The sequence below is a fragment of the Hyperolius riggenbachi genome, chromosome 4 (genome assembly GCF_040937935.1).
Source record: "Hyperolius riggenbachi isolate aHypRig1 chromosome 4, aHypRig1.pri, whole genome shotgun sequence".
Lineage (NCBI taxonomy): Eukaryota > Metazoa > Chordata > Amphibia > Anura > Hyperoliidae > Hyperolius > Hyperolius riggenbachi.
Window position 1 is genome coordinate 122,961,793 of NC_090649.1, and position 16,320 is coordinate 122,978,112.

The 16,320-nt window shown below is 45.2% G+C and overlaps 1 protein-coding gene across 2 annotated transcripts in view; it reads right to left on the reverse strand.

Annotated features, from left to right (window-relative positions):
- SLC19A3 (solute carrier family 19 member 3) overlaps nt 1–16,320 on the reverse strand; it is a 43,991-nt gene that overhangs the window by 8,699 nt on the left and 18,972 nt on the right. For both annotated transcript variants that reach the window (XM_068280526.1, XM_068280527.1), the window contains one exon: nt 335–527. In XM_068280526.1, the coding sequence (XP_068136627.1) occupies nt 335–527 (193 nt within the window). The remainder of the gene's footprint in view (nt 1–334; nt 528–16,320) is intronic.

Below are 16,320 nucleotides of genomic sequence, written 5' to 3' on the forward strand. Positions count from 1 at the left end.
ATATTTTACACTTTTACAGTAAAATATCGCTATTTCATACCAATATTTTACTATCGGCCTTTAGTGAGCGCCCAAATTTCGAGGCAATTTGACAGATGCCATTAACCATGGGGGCAAAGACCCTGATTACCCCACCCCCCCTTTAGCATTCAACAAACAAGTGTTTCTACTGCTGTTGAAGCTGTGCATTTTCCATGGTACTCAAAGAAAGGAAAATTACAGCAACTGCAGCACAGTATGACTGACTCGACAGAGGTGACATCCCTTCACCATGCTGGACCAAGCAATATAGACTAGCCTAAAATGTGCCAGAAAGGCAGGCAGCAATACTCACGTTGCTATGGTGATAAGGAGCATATAGGAGGCCTTGAAGACCAGGTAGCCAGCATAGCACATCCAGATATTGAAGCTGTAATCCATGAGGAAGAGGGCTCCGGCATTGACAGCTGAGAAAATGGCCAGCGCCAATTCTCCAGACATCTCCCAATTCACTTTCACATAGCCCACCGATAGGGAGGACAGAGCACCTGTCACAAGGTCACAATATTAACAGTCAATTAGTGGAAGTCATCATAATTATATATTTCTATGCACATTGCTATAACTAAGTGTGGTCATTTATCAGTATTACTATCTGTTTAGCCACTTCCCTACCACAGGTTATTTCACCATAAAAACCACAGCAATTTTCACACATCACACTCCTCCCATTCATTAGCCAAAAACTTTATTGCCTCTTATCACACCAAAATAATCTATATACTGTATTTTTCAGAATATAAGACACACTTTTTCTCCTCAAAACATGGGAAGAAAAAGTCCCTGGGTCTTATATTCCAAAGACAGGGAATCCCCGACTTAAAAACGCCCGCCTATATGAACTGCCTGACCTGAAGTAACAATTACAGCAGAGTGACTCACCTCCCTATTGATTCCAGTGCTGGGTGGTCCTCTCCGCCTCCAGCATGTCAGCACTACACCTGTAAAAGGATAGTTAGCGGGCAGAGTGACTCACCTATCCAGCGGCGGCGATCTGCAGACATCACGCGTACCTCGCGGCTTCCCCTAGTGATGGCTCTTGTTAATGACTCATTTGACTCATTAACAGGAGCCGATGAGTCATTAGCAAGAGCCGTCACTAGGAGAAGCCGCGCGGTACGCGAGATGTCTGCAGAACACCGCCACTGGAAAGGTGAGCCTCTCTGCCTGCTAACTATTCTTTTACAGGTGTAGCGCTGACATGCTGAAGGCAGAGAGGACCACCCAGTGCTGGAATCAATAGGGAGGTGAGTTGCTCTGCCGTAATTGTTACTCGGGGGAGCAGAGACATGGGGGGGGGGGGGGGAGAAGGGACAGGAGGGGACAAAGAGGAGGACAGGAAGGGACAGGGGACTGGAGGACAACATGGGGCTGAAGGGGGCACGGACACACACACATAGGGGGGCAGGAGGGGACACAGACACACACAGGAGGGGACACGGACTGGAGGACCACACAGATGGGCTGAAGGGGAAACTGACACACACAGGGGCAAGAGGGGACACAGACACACAAACAGTAGGACAGTGACTGGAGGACCACACAGGGGGCCAGAAGGGGACACACACACAGGACAGGAGGGGAAACATGGGGTCAGGAGGACCACAGAGGAGGGGACACATAGTGAACATAGGAGGACAATGGGGGAGAACATGTACAAGACGTTCCTAGAACATGGACGCACCAGGTTTAGTATATATTTTTTTCCCCTGATTTTTGCCCTCTATACCTAGGTGCATCTTATATCCTGAAAAATACGGTTTGGTTTTTTGCTGGACAAACTAGGCTTTCTTTGGGTGGTACTTTTTACTAAGAATTATTTTATTTCCAATGCATTTTAAAGGGAATAAGAAACATCTTCAAAAAAGTCATTATTTCTCAGTTTTCACCCATTAAAGTTTAAAAATAAAAAGTGGTACTGTAGATAAAAACCACTCATTTTATTAGCTCAGTTGTTCTAGTTATTGTCCCTAGTACACTGTATGGTGACATTTTATTTGGAAATACAAATGTATTTTTTCCATTTTGTGTTTCTTTCTAATTATAAGCCCTTATTTGCAAAAGTAACATTAATATACCCTCATAACATACATCCCTTTGTTTTTTTTGTTTTTTTTTAACAGCCAATCATTACACTTACCACATAGAGGAACACAGGCAGGCGACATGGGAACAGCCAATCATTATACTGACCACATAGGGGAACACAGGCAGGCAACATGGGAACAGCCAATCATAACACTGACCACATAGAAAGAAACAGGCAGGCGACATGAGAACAGCCAGTCATTACACTGACCACATAGGGGGACACAGGAAGGCGACATGGGAGCAGCCAACCATTACACTGACCACATAGAAGGACATAGGCAGGCAACATTTAAACAGCCAATCATTACACTGACTACATAGAGGAACACAGGCAGGCGACATGTAAACAGCCAAACATTACACTGACCACATAGGGGGACACAGGCAGGCAACATGTAAACAGCCAATCATTACACTGACCACATAGAGGAACACAGGCAGGCGACATGGGAACAGCCAACCATAACACTAACCACATAGGGGGACATAGGCAGGCAACATAGGAATGGCCAATCATTGCACTGACCACATAGGGGGACACAGGCAGGCGACATGGGACCAGCCAACCATTACACTGACCACATAGGGGGACATAGGCAGGCAACATGGGAATGGCCAATCATTGCACTGACCACATAGGGGGACACAGGCAGGCGACATGGGACCAGCCAACCATTACACTGACCACATAGGGGGACATAGGCAGGCAACATGGGAATGGCCAACCACTGCACTGACCACATAGGGGGACACAGGCAGGCAACATGTAAACAGCCAATCATTACACTGACCACATAGGGGGACACAGGCAGGCAACATGTAAACAGCCAATCATTACACTGACCACACAGGGGGACACAGGCAGGCAACATGTAAACAGCCAATCATTACATTGACCACATTGGGGGACACAGGCAGGCGACATGGGAATGGCCAATCATTACACTGATCACACAGGGGGACACAGGCAGGCAACATAGGAACAGCCAATCATTACACTGACCACATTGGGGGGGGGCACAGGAACAGCCAATTACTACACTGACCACATAGGGGGACACAGGCAGGCAACGTGGGAACAGCCAATCACTACACTGACCACATAGGGGGACACAGGCAGGCAACATGTAAACAGCCAATCATTACACTGACCACATAGGGGGACACAGGCAGGCAACATGTAAACAGCCAACCATTACACTGACCACATTGGGGGGGCACAGGAACAGCCAATTACTACAACAACAACAACAAATAACATTTGTAAAGCGCTTTTCTCCCGTGGGACTCAAAGCGCATAAGCATGGCTCCGACCATCGTGGTACAGAGGAAGAATTTTATAAATCTGGAAATGCCAGGCTAAACAGGTGGCTTTTCAGTCTGGATTTGAATAGCTCCAGGGATGGTGCTGTCTTTACTGGGTGTGGTAGGGAGTTCCAAAGAGTAGGGGCAGCATGACAGAAGGCTCTGTCTCCAGATTTTTTGAGGTGCACTCTGGGAGTGACCAAGTTTATAGAACTTGCTGATCTGAGGTTGTGAGAGGTGTGGTGCAGCTTCAGCAAGTCCTTCATGTATCCAGGGCCCAGATTGTGCAGGGATTTGAATGTCAGCAGTCCAATCTTGAAGAGTATTCTCCATTCTACTGGTAGCCAGTGCAGTGAGCGAAGGATCGGTGTAATGTGACAGTGGCGAGGCTGGTTTGTTAGCAATCTGGCAGCAGCATTCTGCACTAATTGCAAGCGACGCAGGTCTTTTTTGGGGAGGCCAGCATAAAGGGCATTGCAGTAGTCCAGCCGTGATGTGATGAAGGCGTGGACTAGGGTTTGAAGATCCTCTGGGGGAATCAGATGTTTAATCTTTGCAATGTTCTTCAGATGAAAAAAGGAAGATTTAACTACAGATGAAATTTGGTTTCTGAAACTCAATTCCCCATCGATTAGTACGCCAAGGCTGCGCACAAGGTTGGAGCTGTTTATGTCTGAATTCCCAATCCTGATTGGTGTTGCTTTAGGATAGAGCTGTTTTGATGGCGGGCACTGGCTTTGGACAAACAGGACCTCAGTTTTGTCAGCATTCAGTTTCAACCAGTTATCATTCATCCATGCCTGAAGCTCAGCTAAGCAAGAGTTTATTTTTGGGGTAGGGTCTGTTCCACCAGGTTTGAAGGACAGGTATAGCTGTGTGTCATCGGCGTAGCAGTGGTACGTCAGGCCATGTCGTTGGATAAGTGTACCGAGTGGCAACATGTAGATTGCAAACAGCAGAGGGGATAGGATTGATCCTTGTGGCACTCCGAATTGTAGAGGTGCAGGTTTGGACATTATAGGTCCTAGGCATACTCTCTGTGTTCTGTCAGTCAGGAATGATCTGAACCACTGGAGGACTGATCCACTGATGCCACAGTACTCCTGCAGTCTGTTAAGCAGGATTTCATGGTCAACTGTATCAAAAGCAGCTGAGAGATCCAGCAGGATTAGGATGGAGCATTCCCCTCTGTCCCTTGCCATGAGCAGATCATTGCAGACTTGAATGAGGGCTGTTTCACAGCTGTGGTGTTTCTTAAAGCCAGATTGTAGATTACTACACTGACTACATAGGGGGACACAGGCAGGCAACGTGGGAACAGCCAATTAGTACACTGACCACATAGGGGGACACAGGCAGGCAACTTGGGAACAGCCAATCATTACACTGAAATCACAAACACTGGTCCACATGCCAGCCCAGGGGCCCCAGGTCTCTCTCACTCGCTGGGGCCCCCAAACCACCATGCGACACCTAGAGGGAAGTGTGGGCAAGCCCTGGACCTCTCACCTCCAGGGAACTCACCCACCACCTCTAAACTGAATGCCAACTGCACAAAAACACAATTGCTAACTTCCAGCTAGAGCAATATCATTACACTGAACACATTGGGGGACACAGGAACAGCCAATTACTACACTGACCACATAGGGGGGCACAGGCAAATGACATTGGAACAACCAATCATTACAGTGACCACAGGGGGACACAGGAATAGCCAAGGGGCTTGATTCACAAAGCGGTGCTAACCTACTTAGCACGTCTAAAGTCTTTAGACGTGCTAACCAGGGTGCTAAGTAGGTTAGCACCGGATTTCTCAATCAGATCGCGTGCAAAGTTATGCGCAAAGTCCTATGCGCGCGCTAAGTCCCATAGGTTTTAATGGGCTCTTCGCGCGGAGTGCCCTGCGCTCTGTGCAGTGCGAGCGTAAAGTTTTGTGCGCATAAAGTTTTGAGCGCGAAAAGCTCGTTTAGACGTGCTAAGGGGGTTTTCACAGGCGTGCTAACAGTTAGCACCACTTTGTGAATCAAGCCCAATGTCTGTTTCTGTCTCCCTCTATGGGGTCAGTGTAAATAAGGCTGATTTTTGATTCTGGTTAAAAACCTAAGCAAGGAAACGTATATTTAAATAAGTCAGACGACAACCAATCTGCACCTTCCCATGCAAGACATTGTTTTACTGAGGATAATAGAAGAGTAGTACTGCTGTTTTTTTTACACTATAATAATATTAGTTCTCGAAACAGTCAAGGCAGATTTCATTTTATCCCACTGGTAACAGCAATAGTGATATGTTTACCTATTTCCAGTCTTTGTGGTATCTGGCAGACACGTTATCTCTGCAGACTGCCATATGACACTTTCAGAGTCTTGTAATCTGTTATATTAAGCCATGTTCAAATAAATGATGTCCAGATTATGCAAGAAAGCAGACTATGATATAAACACTTAAACATAGCTAATATATAAATCAGAGAACCAAACCTGAAAAGCATAACTTCCCAGTACTAATGTCAGTCTTTACACTATACTTGTAAATTTGGGGTCACTGAAGCACAGTACATAAGGTTATTAGAAGGTAAAATTGTGAGTTATAATGGACTTAAAGAGGAACTCCAGTGAAAATAATGTAATACAAAATTGCTTCATTTTTACAATAATTATGTATAAATGATTTAGTCAGTGTTTGCCCATTGTAAAATATTTTAAATCCCTGAATTATATTCTGACATTTATCACATGGTGACATTTTCACTGCTGGCAAGTGATGTAGCTGCTGCTTGCTGTTTTGGTAGTTGGAAACAGCTTTAAACGGCTATTTCCCACAATGCAACAGGATTCACAGACAGGAAACTGCCAAGAGTACGTACTCAGAATTTTTTTGTGGGAGAGGTTTTACCACAATATCAGCCATACAGCGCCCCCTGATGGTCTGTTTGTGAAAAGGAATAGATTTCTCACGTAAAAGGGGGTATCAGCTACTGATTGGGATAAAGTTCAATACTTGGTCGGAGTTTCTCTTTAAATCAATTTTTCGAGAATTATTCCGTGCTCACAATGAATCAGATGTTAAGATAGCCATACATCTAGCGATTCTGATGCGATCGACTTTATTAAGGAATCAACTTCAGTATGGTTGATCAAAAGTCGATCGAGTGACCCACACACTACAAACGATATCCTATGCGATTCACCTGCAATTTCCCTTCACATTTGATATGACCAATGTTGTGTCTCCATGCTCTGAATGCAAAATCGATTCAGAGTCGATCGAATGACATGTGAACAGTAGCGGATTCCTGTGCGATCGACCGTTATCTTGCATCCTGCTCGATCGAGTAAGCTGGTCGATTCGACATGAAATCAGCCACTTTTCATTGATTGGCAATTCTGGAACATACTCGATTCTCTCTAGATTCTATAAAATGATCAAATCGAGTGGTCAATCATACAGCCAAATCGCTAGATGTATGGCCACCTTAACACTACATAAATCTATATGAACCACAAATTGAAAGCTGCACACAAAAAATCCCCATGGATCAGATATGTATAGATAGACAGAGATAGATGGCTACAACCCCCTGGCCTTACCAGTGGTGCCTGGCAAGCCCTCCACAGGGCAACATACAAAGAAGCCCACAGCACACCATGGCAAAATAAAATCCAAGGAACTTTTATTAGGTACATCCAAATGCAGCTGACGCGTTTCAGACACGCAGGTCTTTAGTCATTTGGTGGATGCAGGTCCTTAGTCATTTGACTAAGGACCTGCATGTCTGAGACACGTCAGATGCCTTTTCTGTTTGTTTGGATGTGCCTAATAAAAGTTCCTTGGATTTCATTTCTCAATGGTGTGCTGCATGCTTCTTTGTTGAACCTCAATCATGTATAGATGAGGTAGGCAGGCCAGATGCGAACACGTCCAATACAGCGCAGGAGACTTGGGCGCAGCCGGCGCCACCACAGACCGTAATAGGGATTACGGCTAAAGCAGCGCACAGTGAGTAACTACGGCGCCATCAGAAGACTGAGCTGAAGTTACTTTTATAACGCTGTAATTTGACTGCCAGCAACAGCAGGTAGGGGATAAGGAGGTGGATGGACATCAGGCAGGTGATGGGATGAGGTGGATGGACAATAGGCAGGTGAAGGATAAGAAGGTGGATGGACATCAGGCAGGTGAGGGGATAAGGAGGTGGATGGACATCAGGCAGGTGAGGGGATAAGGAGGTGGATGGACATCAGGCAGGTGAAGGGATAAGGAGGTGGGTGGACATCAGGCAAGTGAGGGGATCAGGAGGTGGATGGACATCAGGCAGGTGAGGGCATCAGGAGGTGGATAAAGATCAAGCAGGTGAGGGATAAGGAGGTGGATAAATATCAAGCAGGTGAGGGGATAAGGTGGATGGACATCAGGCAAGTGAGGGGATCAGGAGGTGGATGGACATCAGGCAAGTGAGGGGATAAGGAGGTGGATGGACATCAGGCAAGTGAGGGGATCAGGAGGTGGATGGACATAAGGCAGGTGAGGGCATCAGGAGGTGGATGAACATCAAGCAGGTGAGGGGATAAGGTGGATGGACATCAGGCAAGTGAGGGGATCAGGAGGTGAATGGACATCAGGCAGGAGAGTGGATAAGGTGGATGGATGGACATCAGGCAGGTGAGTGGATAAGGTGGATGGATGGACATCAGGCAGGTGAGTTGATAAGGTGGATGGACATCAGGCAGGTGAGGGATAAGGAGGTGGATGGACATCAGGCAGGTGAGGGGATAAGATGGATGGACATCAGGCAGGTGAGGGGATAAGGAGGTGGATGGACATCAGGCAGGTGAGGGGATAAGGAGGTGGATGGACATCAGGCAGGTGAGGGCATAAGGAGGTGGATGGACGGCAGGCAGGCGAGGGATAAGGAGGTGGATGGATGGCAGATGAGGGATAAGGAGTTGGATGGACATCAGGCAGGTGATGGGATCAGGAGGTTGATGAACATCAGGCAGGAATGCATATTAGGAGGTAAAAGGACATCAAGCAAGTGAGCAGATTAGGCGGTGCATGGACATTTAGGCTGTGTTCCCATTTGTTCTGGACCACATGTGGCCAGCGGGAGCCGATGGTCAGCCATTGTCCAGCTGCAGCCCGGGGCAGATGTGCTCCCCCATATGCAGAAATGCATCCGCCTCTATGGAATTATCGAGGACAGCACAGAAGTGCAGTCTGCTTAAGGCATCGGATCCCACGGATCTGTTGCAGCATGAGAGGTGTGAACGGCTCCTATTTATAAATTAGGAGGCATTCACTGTGAAGCGGAAACCGGACAAAAAATGTCCGCTCCGCCTCTTAAGTGGTAACATAGCCTAAGGCAGGTGAGATGATTTGCAGGTGGATGGACATCTGGGGCTTGATTCACAAAACGGTGCTAACTGTTAGCACGCTGTGAAAAGTGCTTTGTGCGAAATTCCACGTGATAACGGTCATGGCACGCAAAAATTCGCGTTTGTGCATTACAGCAAAGTTTTCCCGTGTTAACGGTCACATTTGCGCAATAAATTTGCGTTATTGTGCTAACGCGAACATTAACGTGTAAAAAATTCGCATTTGCACGCGAAACCCGGTTTTCACGTGAAAACGCGCAAAAAGCCGTGCTGACAGTTGACACAGTTTTGTGAATCAAGCCCCTGATAGGTAAGAGGATCAGAAGGTGGATGACATAAGGCTTCAGTCCTCCGCTGTTCTCTAGCTCTAGTAGGTTAACCTCCTCTATGTAGCAAGGAGAACGCCAGCGCATACCATTAAGGCTGCATCTGAAATGACCACCAGCTCAGTGTGTAGCACCTATATAGACTTTCTGCACACTTCGCATTCAATTCAGATGCAAATCATATGCAAATCTGCTACTACTTATCATGGAAACAGGAAACTCAGGAGGAGGGGCTGGGAGCAGCTGACCTGACAGTTACATAGTTACAAAGTTAAGGAAAGGTGGGGGGGAAAGGCTGCGCATCCCTAAACACATGTTGCAATTGAATGGTTAACCGCACAGGCATACACCGCCTCTGCCAGACTTTGACAGAGTAACTATCAGGTTAGCTGCTCCCAGCCCCTCCTCCTGAGTTTCCTGTTTGCATGATAAGTAGTAGCAGATTTGCATATGATTTGCATCTGAATTGAATGCGAAGTGTGCAGAAAGTCTATACAGGTGCTACACACTGAGCTGGTGGTCATTTCAGATGCAGCCTTAGTGGTATGCGCTGGCGTTCTCCTTGCTGCTCTACCAAATGTAAGTTACACATTTTTTTTGCATAGCTGCTCCCGAAGTTTTAAATTTAGGTTAGGTCACTTGCCCGGAGGTTTGCCTCACCGTGGCGCAAGTGTCTAGTATAATATACTTTGCATGCAAACCATATTGGAAGCTAAAGTACCTCCTAATTTAATAAATGTTAGCACTTGTCTTGGATGCAGGGCATGCATTTTTCAGTCTGGCAGAGGCGGTGTATGCCTGTGCGATTAACCATTCAATTGCAACATGTGTTTAGGGATGCGCAGCCTTCCCCCCCCCCCACCTTTCCTTAACCTCCTCTATGTGTCTGTGTTTATTTCTGGTATATATTGTTGACTGATGGTTTAGCTCAGAAGAGCAGTTTTATCCATAATTGTGCAATACAGCTGGCTCAGGTACTATGGCATGTGGAAAAATTGTCACAAACCATGTAAACCTGTGCACATTGCAAGAGGAATACTCTACATGAAATCACTAAAAACACAGTGGGCTTGATTCACAAAGCCGTGATAACTATTATCACAGGTGTGAAAAAGCGGTTTAGCACGTTTTCACGTGAAAACCGGTTATCATTCACAAAAATTTGCGGTCGTGCGATAATGTGAATTTAGCGCGTGAATGCGGAACGTTAATCGCGCATTATTGCGCAAACACGAATTTTTGCACACGATAACCTTTTTCACGCTGAATTTCACGCAAAGCACTTTTCACAGCGTGATAAGTTATCACTGCTCTGTGAATCAAGCCTAGTGCATTTAGCCTTCAGTCACTAAGTGTAACATGAACATACTACCCTGAGGGAGAAGCATATGACTGAGAACAGAGTTCCATGAGGAGACAATATTGATGCACTTTGTGCAACTGATGATATGGGGTACGTGCATCTCTAAACAATCTGTATTTTGTGTGACTGAATCACATGGCTGCCATTGTTCAGACTCTGAAGTACTGTATTGCTAACAAGAATAGACCAGGCTTCCATGGTTATAAAGCAGAAATCCAAAGAAACCATGTGATATTAAATTAGGCAAATTCCCTGAGGGGCACCAATCAAGCTGACAGATCATGAGCAGGTTACATGCAATGTCAGATGCCATTAGGGTTCACAGATCGGTCCTGATTGGTTTCTGAGACCTACAGTTTCTATTAGATGATATACATACATTCTTTTTGCCACGTAAGCTCTGTAAGTTGCCCTCTCAGCCACACCCTGCATATACAGTAGATCTTACTGCACTCTGGACAGTATCTTGGCAGCAGTGTGGGCAATGTTAAAGGAATACTATCAATTTAAATGAGTTTTTTTTTAATACTCTATATTAGGGTACACATTACCATTAGTGCTAGGGGCACTTTATTCACGCAAGTCTCGCTCCCTTTCTCCCTGCTTTAAAAGCATCCTTCATTCCTCACACAGCTCACAAATACACTTGACTGTGTCACAGCATGCAGGAGAGTCTGAGGAGAATGCTGATGTAACAAGGTAACAAGTAGCCTGTTGCTATAATATAACTAGCAGTCAGGGAGATAGGTATATACTACTCCTAACTGACTGGCTGCTTCTGATGCTATACTATTGGCTGAATTTACTTCCAAGGCTGCTGTTTGCTGTCCATGCTGGGAGGGAGAGACATACTGATACATACCCTGATAATGCAGAAGTGAAGACAAACACACATTGCTAAAATCTTAAAGTGGACCCAAATTAAAAATACAAGATTTCAGAAATAAAATGTTTTCTAAATTATAATAATAAATAGCAGCATTTTTTCAGCTGCATGATGACAAATTTTAAATATTTTACATTTATTGGAGGAACCCCTCCCTTCCTTTCATATTGCCGGGACAGAATATGGCAAACTGGTGTGGAGTAGGGCAGGTGGTGTCCGGCAAAAGAGGAATTGCTAATGGCTGCCACCTGTATAACCCTAGTTATGAAAAAAGAAGGGTGGAAAGCATGCACTGAAATGCTCATAGACTTGAAGGAGTGTATATTTATCTTTGTATGTGTCAGAGTGGTGCAACTAAATATTTTGAATTAAAAAAATGTTTGGTTTGGGTCCGCTTTAACCCTTTACCACCATCTGAATAAGATTCTTTCAGGAAGGTGAATAATTTATTTTTAAGTATTTATATAGCGCCAACATTTTACACAGCCCTGTGTCTTGTCACTAACACAATTTAATCCCTACCATAGTCATATGTCTATATCATGTAGCACATGTATCATAGTCTAGGGCCAATTTAAGGGAGAAGCCAATTAACTTATCTGTATGTTTTTGGGATGTGGGAGGAAACATGAGTGCCTGGAGGAAACCCACACAGACACAGGGAGAACATACAAACTCCTTTGCAGATGTTGACCTGGCTGGGATTCAAACTGGGGACCCAGCGCTGCAAGGCGAGAGTGCTAGCCGCTACGCCACCGTGTTGCCCATAATAATAAATCTAATAAATAATAATAATAAACTATACACTGAAGAGTTGATAGCAACCACCTTGTGCAGGAACATGGTCTAGTCCTGTAGAACCCGACAATTTTTGTACTGTATCTGGAACTGATGGGATAATTTTACAGCAGAGAGGCAGAGCTGCATGAAGAAAGAAATTGTTTGTAGTACTTGTGGTAATGTGTGCCCTAACCAGGGGTGTTGCTAGGATCCTAAGAGATCTGGGGCACTTTTTGGCACTCCAGCTAAAAATGGGTGTGGCCATGCAACAGAATGTGGGTGTGGTCATGGGTGGAGCCACATTTACATGAACTTAACAACGGTCTAAATAGACTTGCCCAGCAGAATGTTGGATGAAGCCCCCCTCTCCACCAATACAAAAACAAAATGCATGCTGGGTGCTGTGTGGCACCATGCTGGGTGCTGTGGTGACATGCTGGGTGCTGTGGTGCCTCTATGGGGCATACTGGGGGCAGTGCTGCCTGACTCTGCCTGGGCGACATCCGGGGCACCCAAGAATAGATCCAGGGCATATGCCACTGATCTTTGGGGCTAGGAGCACCCCCTGGCCCTAACACAGCGTTTCTCAACATTTTATGTTTGTAAATTGTTTAGAACCAATTATGTACTACGATTACCTATATATTTGTCAAGGGGTACTTGTGATAATGTTTACTATGCTAGGCAGTACTTGGTGAGTACAAGGTTTTAAAAGGGGTATGTACCCCTTTTAAAACCTTGTACTCACCAAGTACTCCCTAGCATAGTAAACATTATCACAAGTACCCCTTGACAAATATATAGGTAATCGTAGTACATAATTGGTTCTAAACAATTTACAAACATTTACTATTGCTTTTAATTAGCTAAAACACTAATTTGGTGTTGTTTAAATAAGATTTATTATTTTCTAAAACTCTAAATGTAGTATTCTTGGTTAAGTATATCAAGCCGGAGTATCCCCTGGAACCATCAGAAGTACCCCCTGGGGTACGCAAACCACACATTACATAGTTACATAGTTATTTTGGTTGAAAAAAGACATACGTCCATCGAGTTCAACCTAGGCCCTAACATACAGCATTTAAAAAAATGATTTTAATCGATAGTGTTCCTTTAAGAAAAACATAAACCCTACCCTACACAAAAAGGCAGGTAATTTGGGCACCACCATAGACCACAATATCAATTGCTGCTGTAGCGGCACCCTGTTGTATACTTTACATATAGCCAATACAAGATAACGTGCAGGAGGGGGCAGTTAGTGTGTTAGGAGTCAGGGTTAGTGTGTTAGTGCATAATAGCCAATATTCTACTAGCTTCTTCCTATGCCCAAATTACCCAGTGCTCTTTTTGATTGTATACCCCACACAGATAGCAAGTACAAATACAACCTTATTCTGAGCATGCACAGTGCGCTCTCTCCGACAGAGAATAGTACTGCGCAGGTAAAGTACTATTCTCCACCGATGAGACGGAGGGAATGCACTGCACTTGCTCAGAATGGCCGAACTTACGGAACACGGAGAAAACTGAGGTCAGTGGTGTGGGAGTGAGCCGTGCGAATGAGGCTGGAGGAAGCCCTAGGTATGTATAGAACTTTGAATATAGTTCTTCTCTGGTACATTTTAAGGCTAGTTAAACATTAGGAGTTGCACTGCATTATGTTATACAACTGGAATTTTTAAAGTGCTGATTTGCAAATTAACCACTTAAGGACCGTGCTATTTTGGAAAGATCTGTGCTGGGTGGGCTATTCAGCCCACAGCACAGATCCTGTTGCAGGCAGGGCGATCAGACTTCCCCCCCCCTTTTTTTCCCCACTAGGGGGATGTCCTGCAGGGGGGGGGGTCTGATCGCCGCCGGCTGCTTGCGTGTTGCGGGGGGGCTCCTCAAAGCCCCCCTCCGCAGCGATTCACAGCCTCGCTCCCTTGCCCTCCCTCCTTTCCTCTTTCTGGGTGGCACAGGATGGCGATCCATCCTGCGCCGCCTCTGACAGGCTTCAGCCTATCAGATGCCGGCGATCCCCGGCCAATCAGAGGCCGGGGATCGCCGATCTCCTTTACGGCGCTGCTGCGCAGCAGTGCCGTATGATGTAAACAGCAGGGATTTCTTCCCCGCGTGTTTACAATTAGCCTGCGAGCCGCGATCGGCGGCTCACAGGCTGTTCATGGAGACACCCTCTGTGAACTGACATGAAAAGGTTTCCATGTAATTCCACTTACGACCTGCCGCCGCCTATCGGCATTAGGCGGTCGTTAAGTGGTTAAATTACGTCTTTAAACATGGCTACACATGAGGGGCCTCTTGTATAATTATGGTCACGCTCACACCTCACCCTTAGGGCTTGATTCACAAAGCCGTGCCAATTCATAGCACGGACGCGCTAGCGTTTTGCGCACGTTATAAGGTGCATAACTGTTTTCGCACACAATCGCGAATTTTACATGCCAAACGCACATTTTTGTGCAAAAAATGTTGTCAAAATTCACATTAGTGCGTGCAAAATTTGTGATTGTGCACAAAAACCGCTACACCCGTTATAACGCGCACAAAACACTAGTATGACTTTGTGAAACAAGCCCTTAGATTGTAATACAATATTCCATTCAGTTCTACCTGGTACACTCCATAAGTCCAATTCCTCCATCTTGTTGGGGTTCCAGATCTCACTAATGCATTATTATTACAGCTTACAAGATAACCATCACCACAACTTTTACTTTATAACACAGGATTATTACCTTTTTAGATGCCATTGACTCTGTTATTATGGTGTAGCTGAATGGATGATGATCTCACCTGATGGACATTCACACTTGTTCAACCTATTGCCTTGCGCATCTCGGCAACGGGTATAGTGTGTGACATGCAGGAACTTCAGAATTGCATACACTCTACTTCCTGATGTTTAGACTACATTCGCACCACTCCACACATTTTTCAGCAAAGCACAGTACTGACCCATTCACTGTAGTGAATAGGATCAGCAGAGCAATGTACAGCAGCGCAGATGGTGTGCGATCCTGGGCGTTGTGTGAACAAGGCCTTAGATCCCTTTTACACTTAACCAGTTGCTCTCAGTTAAAACTGAAAGAAAACTGATTTTCAAAGTAATGCCCATGTATTCCTATGGCTCAGTTCCCACTATATGCGTTTTAACTGAAATTTTCTTCACAATGCACTGCTATGGAAAACACGCATACTAACGCATTAAGTGTAAAAGGGCCCCTACTGTGCGCCTTTTCATAACTGCCTATTTGTAGCAGGACTACTAAAATCAGAGCTTGTCCTCTGTTGTGGCTGCCTCTTACAACCATTTCTAATATACTGTATTTTTGATTGTCTTTGGAGAGTACAGTTTATTCCTGCTTCATAGGAAATTGACACCTGTACAGTCCGTTAAGGTGTGCCATCTCATTACACTCTGGAACAGGGGTGCCAATTCTTGTTCTACCAGTAGATTGCAAAGGACTTCTGTGTAGATCCTGCGCCGCCCGCCTGAGTGACATACATGTCATACTCATACTCTGTCTCTATGACTTGGGGCAGCTTAGTGCGATATGCTGTACTGAAGTTTTGCACAGCAGTGTAGAGGATTATGTTGTTGCAAGGTGGGGAGCCATTCATATAGAAGCATTATGTGCTACTGCTGCTAACAATTTTGCCAGACTCTAAGTATGAAATTATGGGCTTGATTCACATACAGTGATAACTGTTATCACGCTGTGAAAAGTGCTTTGCGCGAATTTAGCGTGAAAACGGTTAACGCGTGCAAAAAATTTTTTTGCGCAATAACGTGAATTTATTACGCGTTAAAGTTAATTTTTGCGCGATAAAGTTGTGTTATCACGTGAACATGACCGTTAATGCGCAAACGCAAATTTTTGCATGCGATAACAGTTTTTCACGCGGAAAAGCGCTAAAACAACCGTGATAACAGTTATCACTGCTTTATGACTTTATTTGGTCAAGCGCAGTTCTATTTGACTGAGAAGGACTATGATATGCATCTTGCATCAATGCAATTGACTGGTGGCTTGTAGTATTCACTGATAGACTGTTGCTGTGCATGTGCTGCAGTTGTGGCTTGCATCTGTAGGCAGATTCTACCTTGCAGATCAATTTCATAATTATCAATGTAGCTCTCAA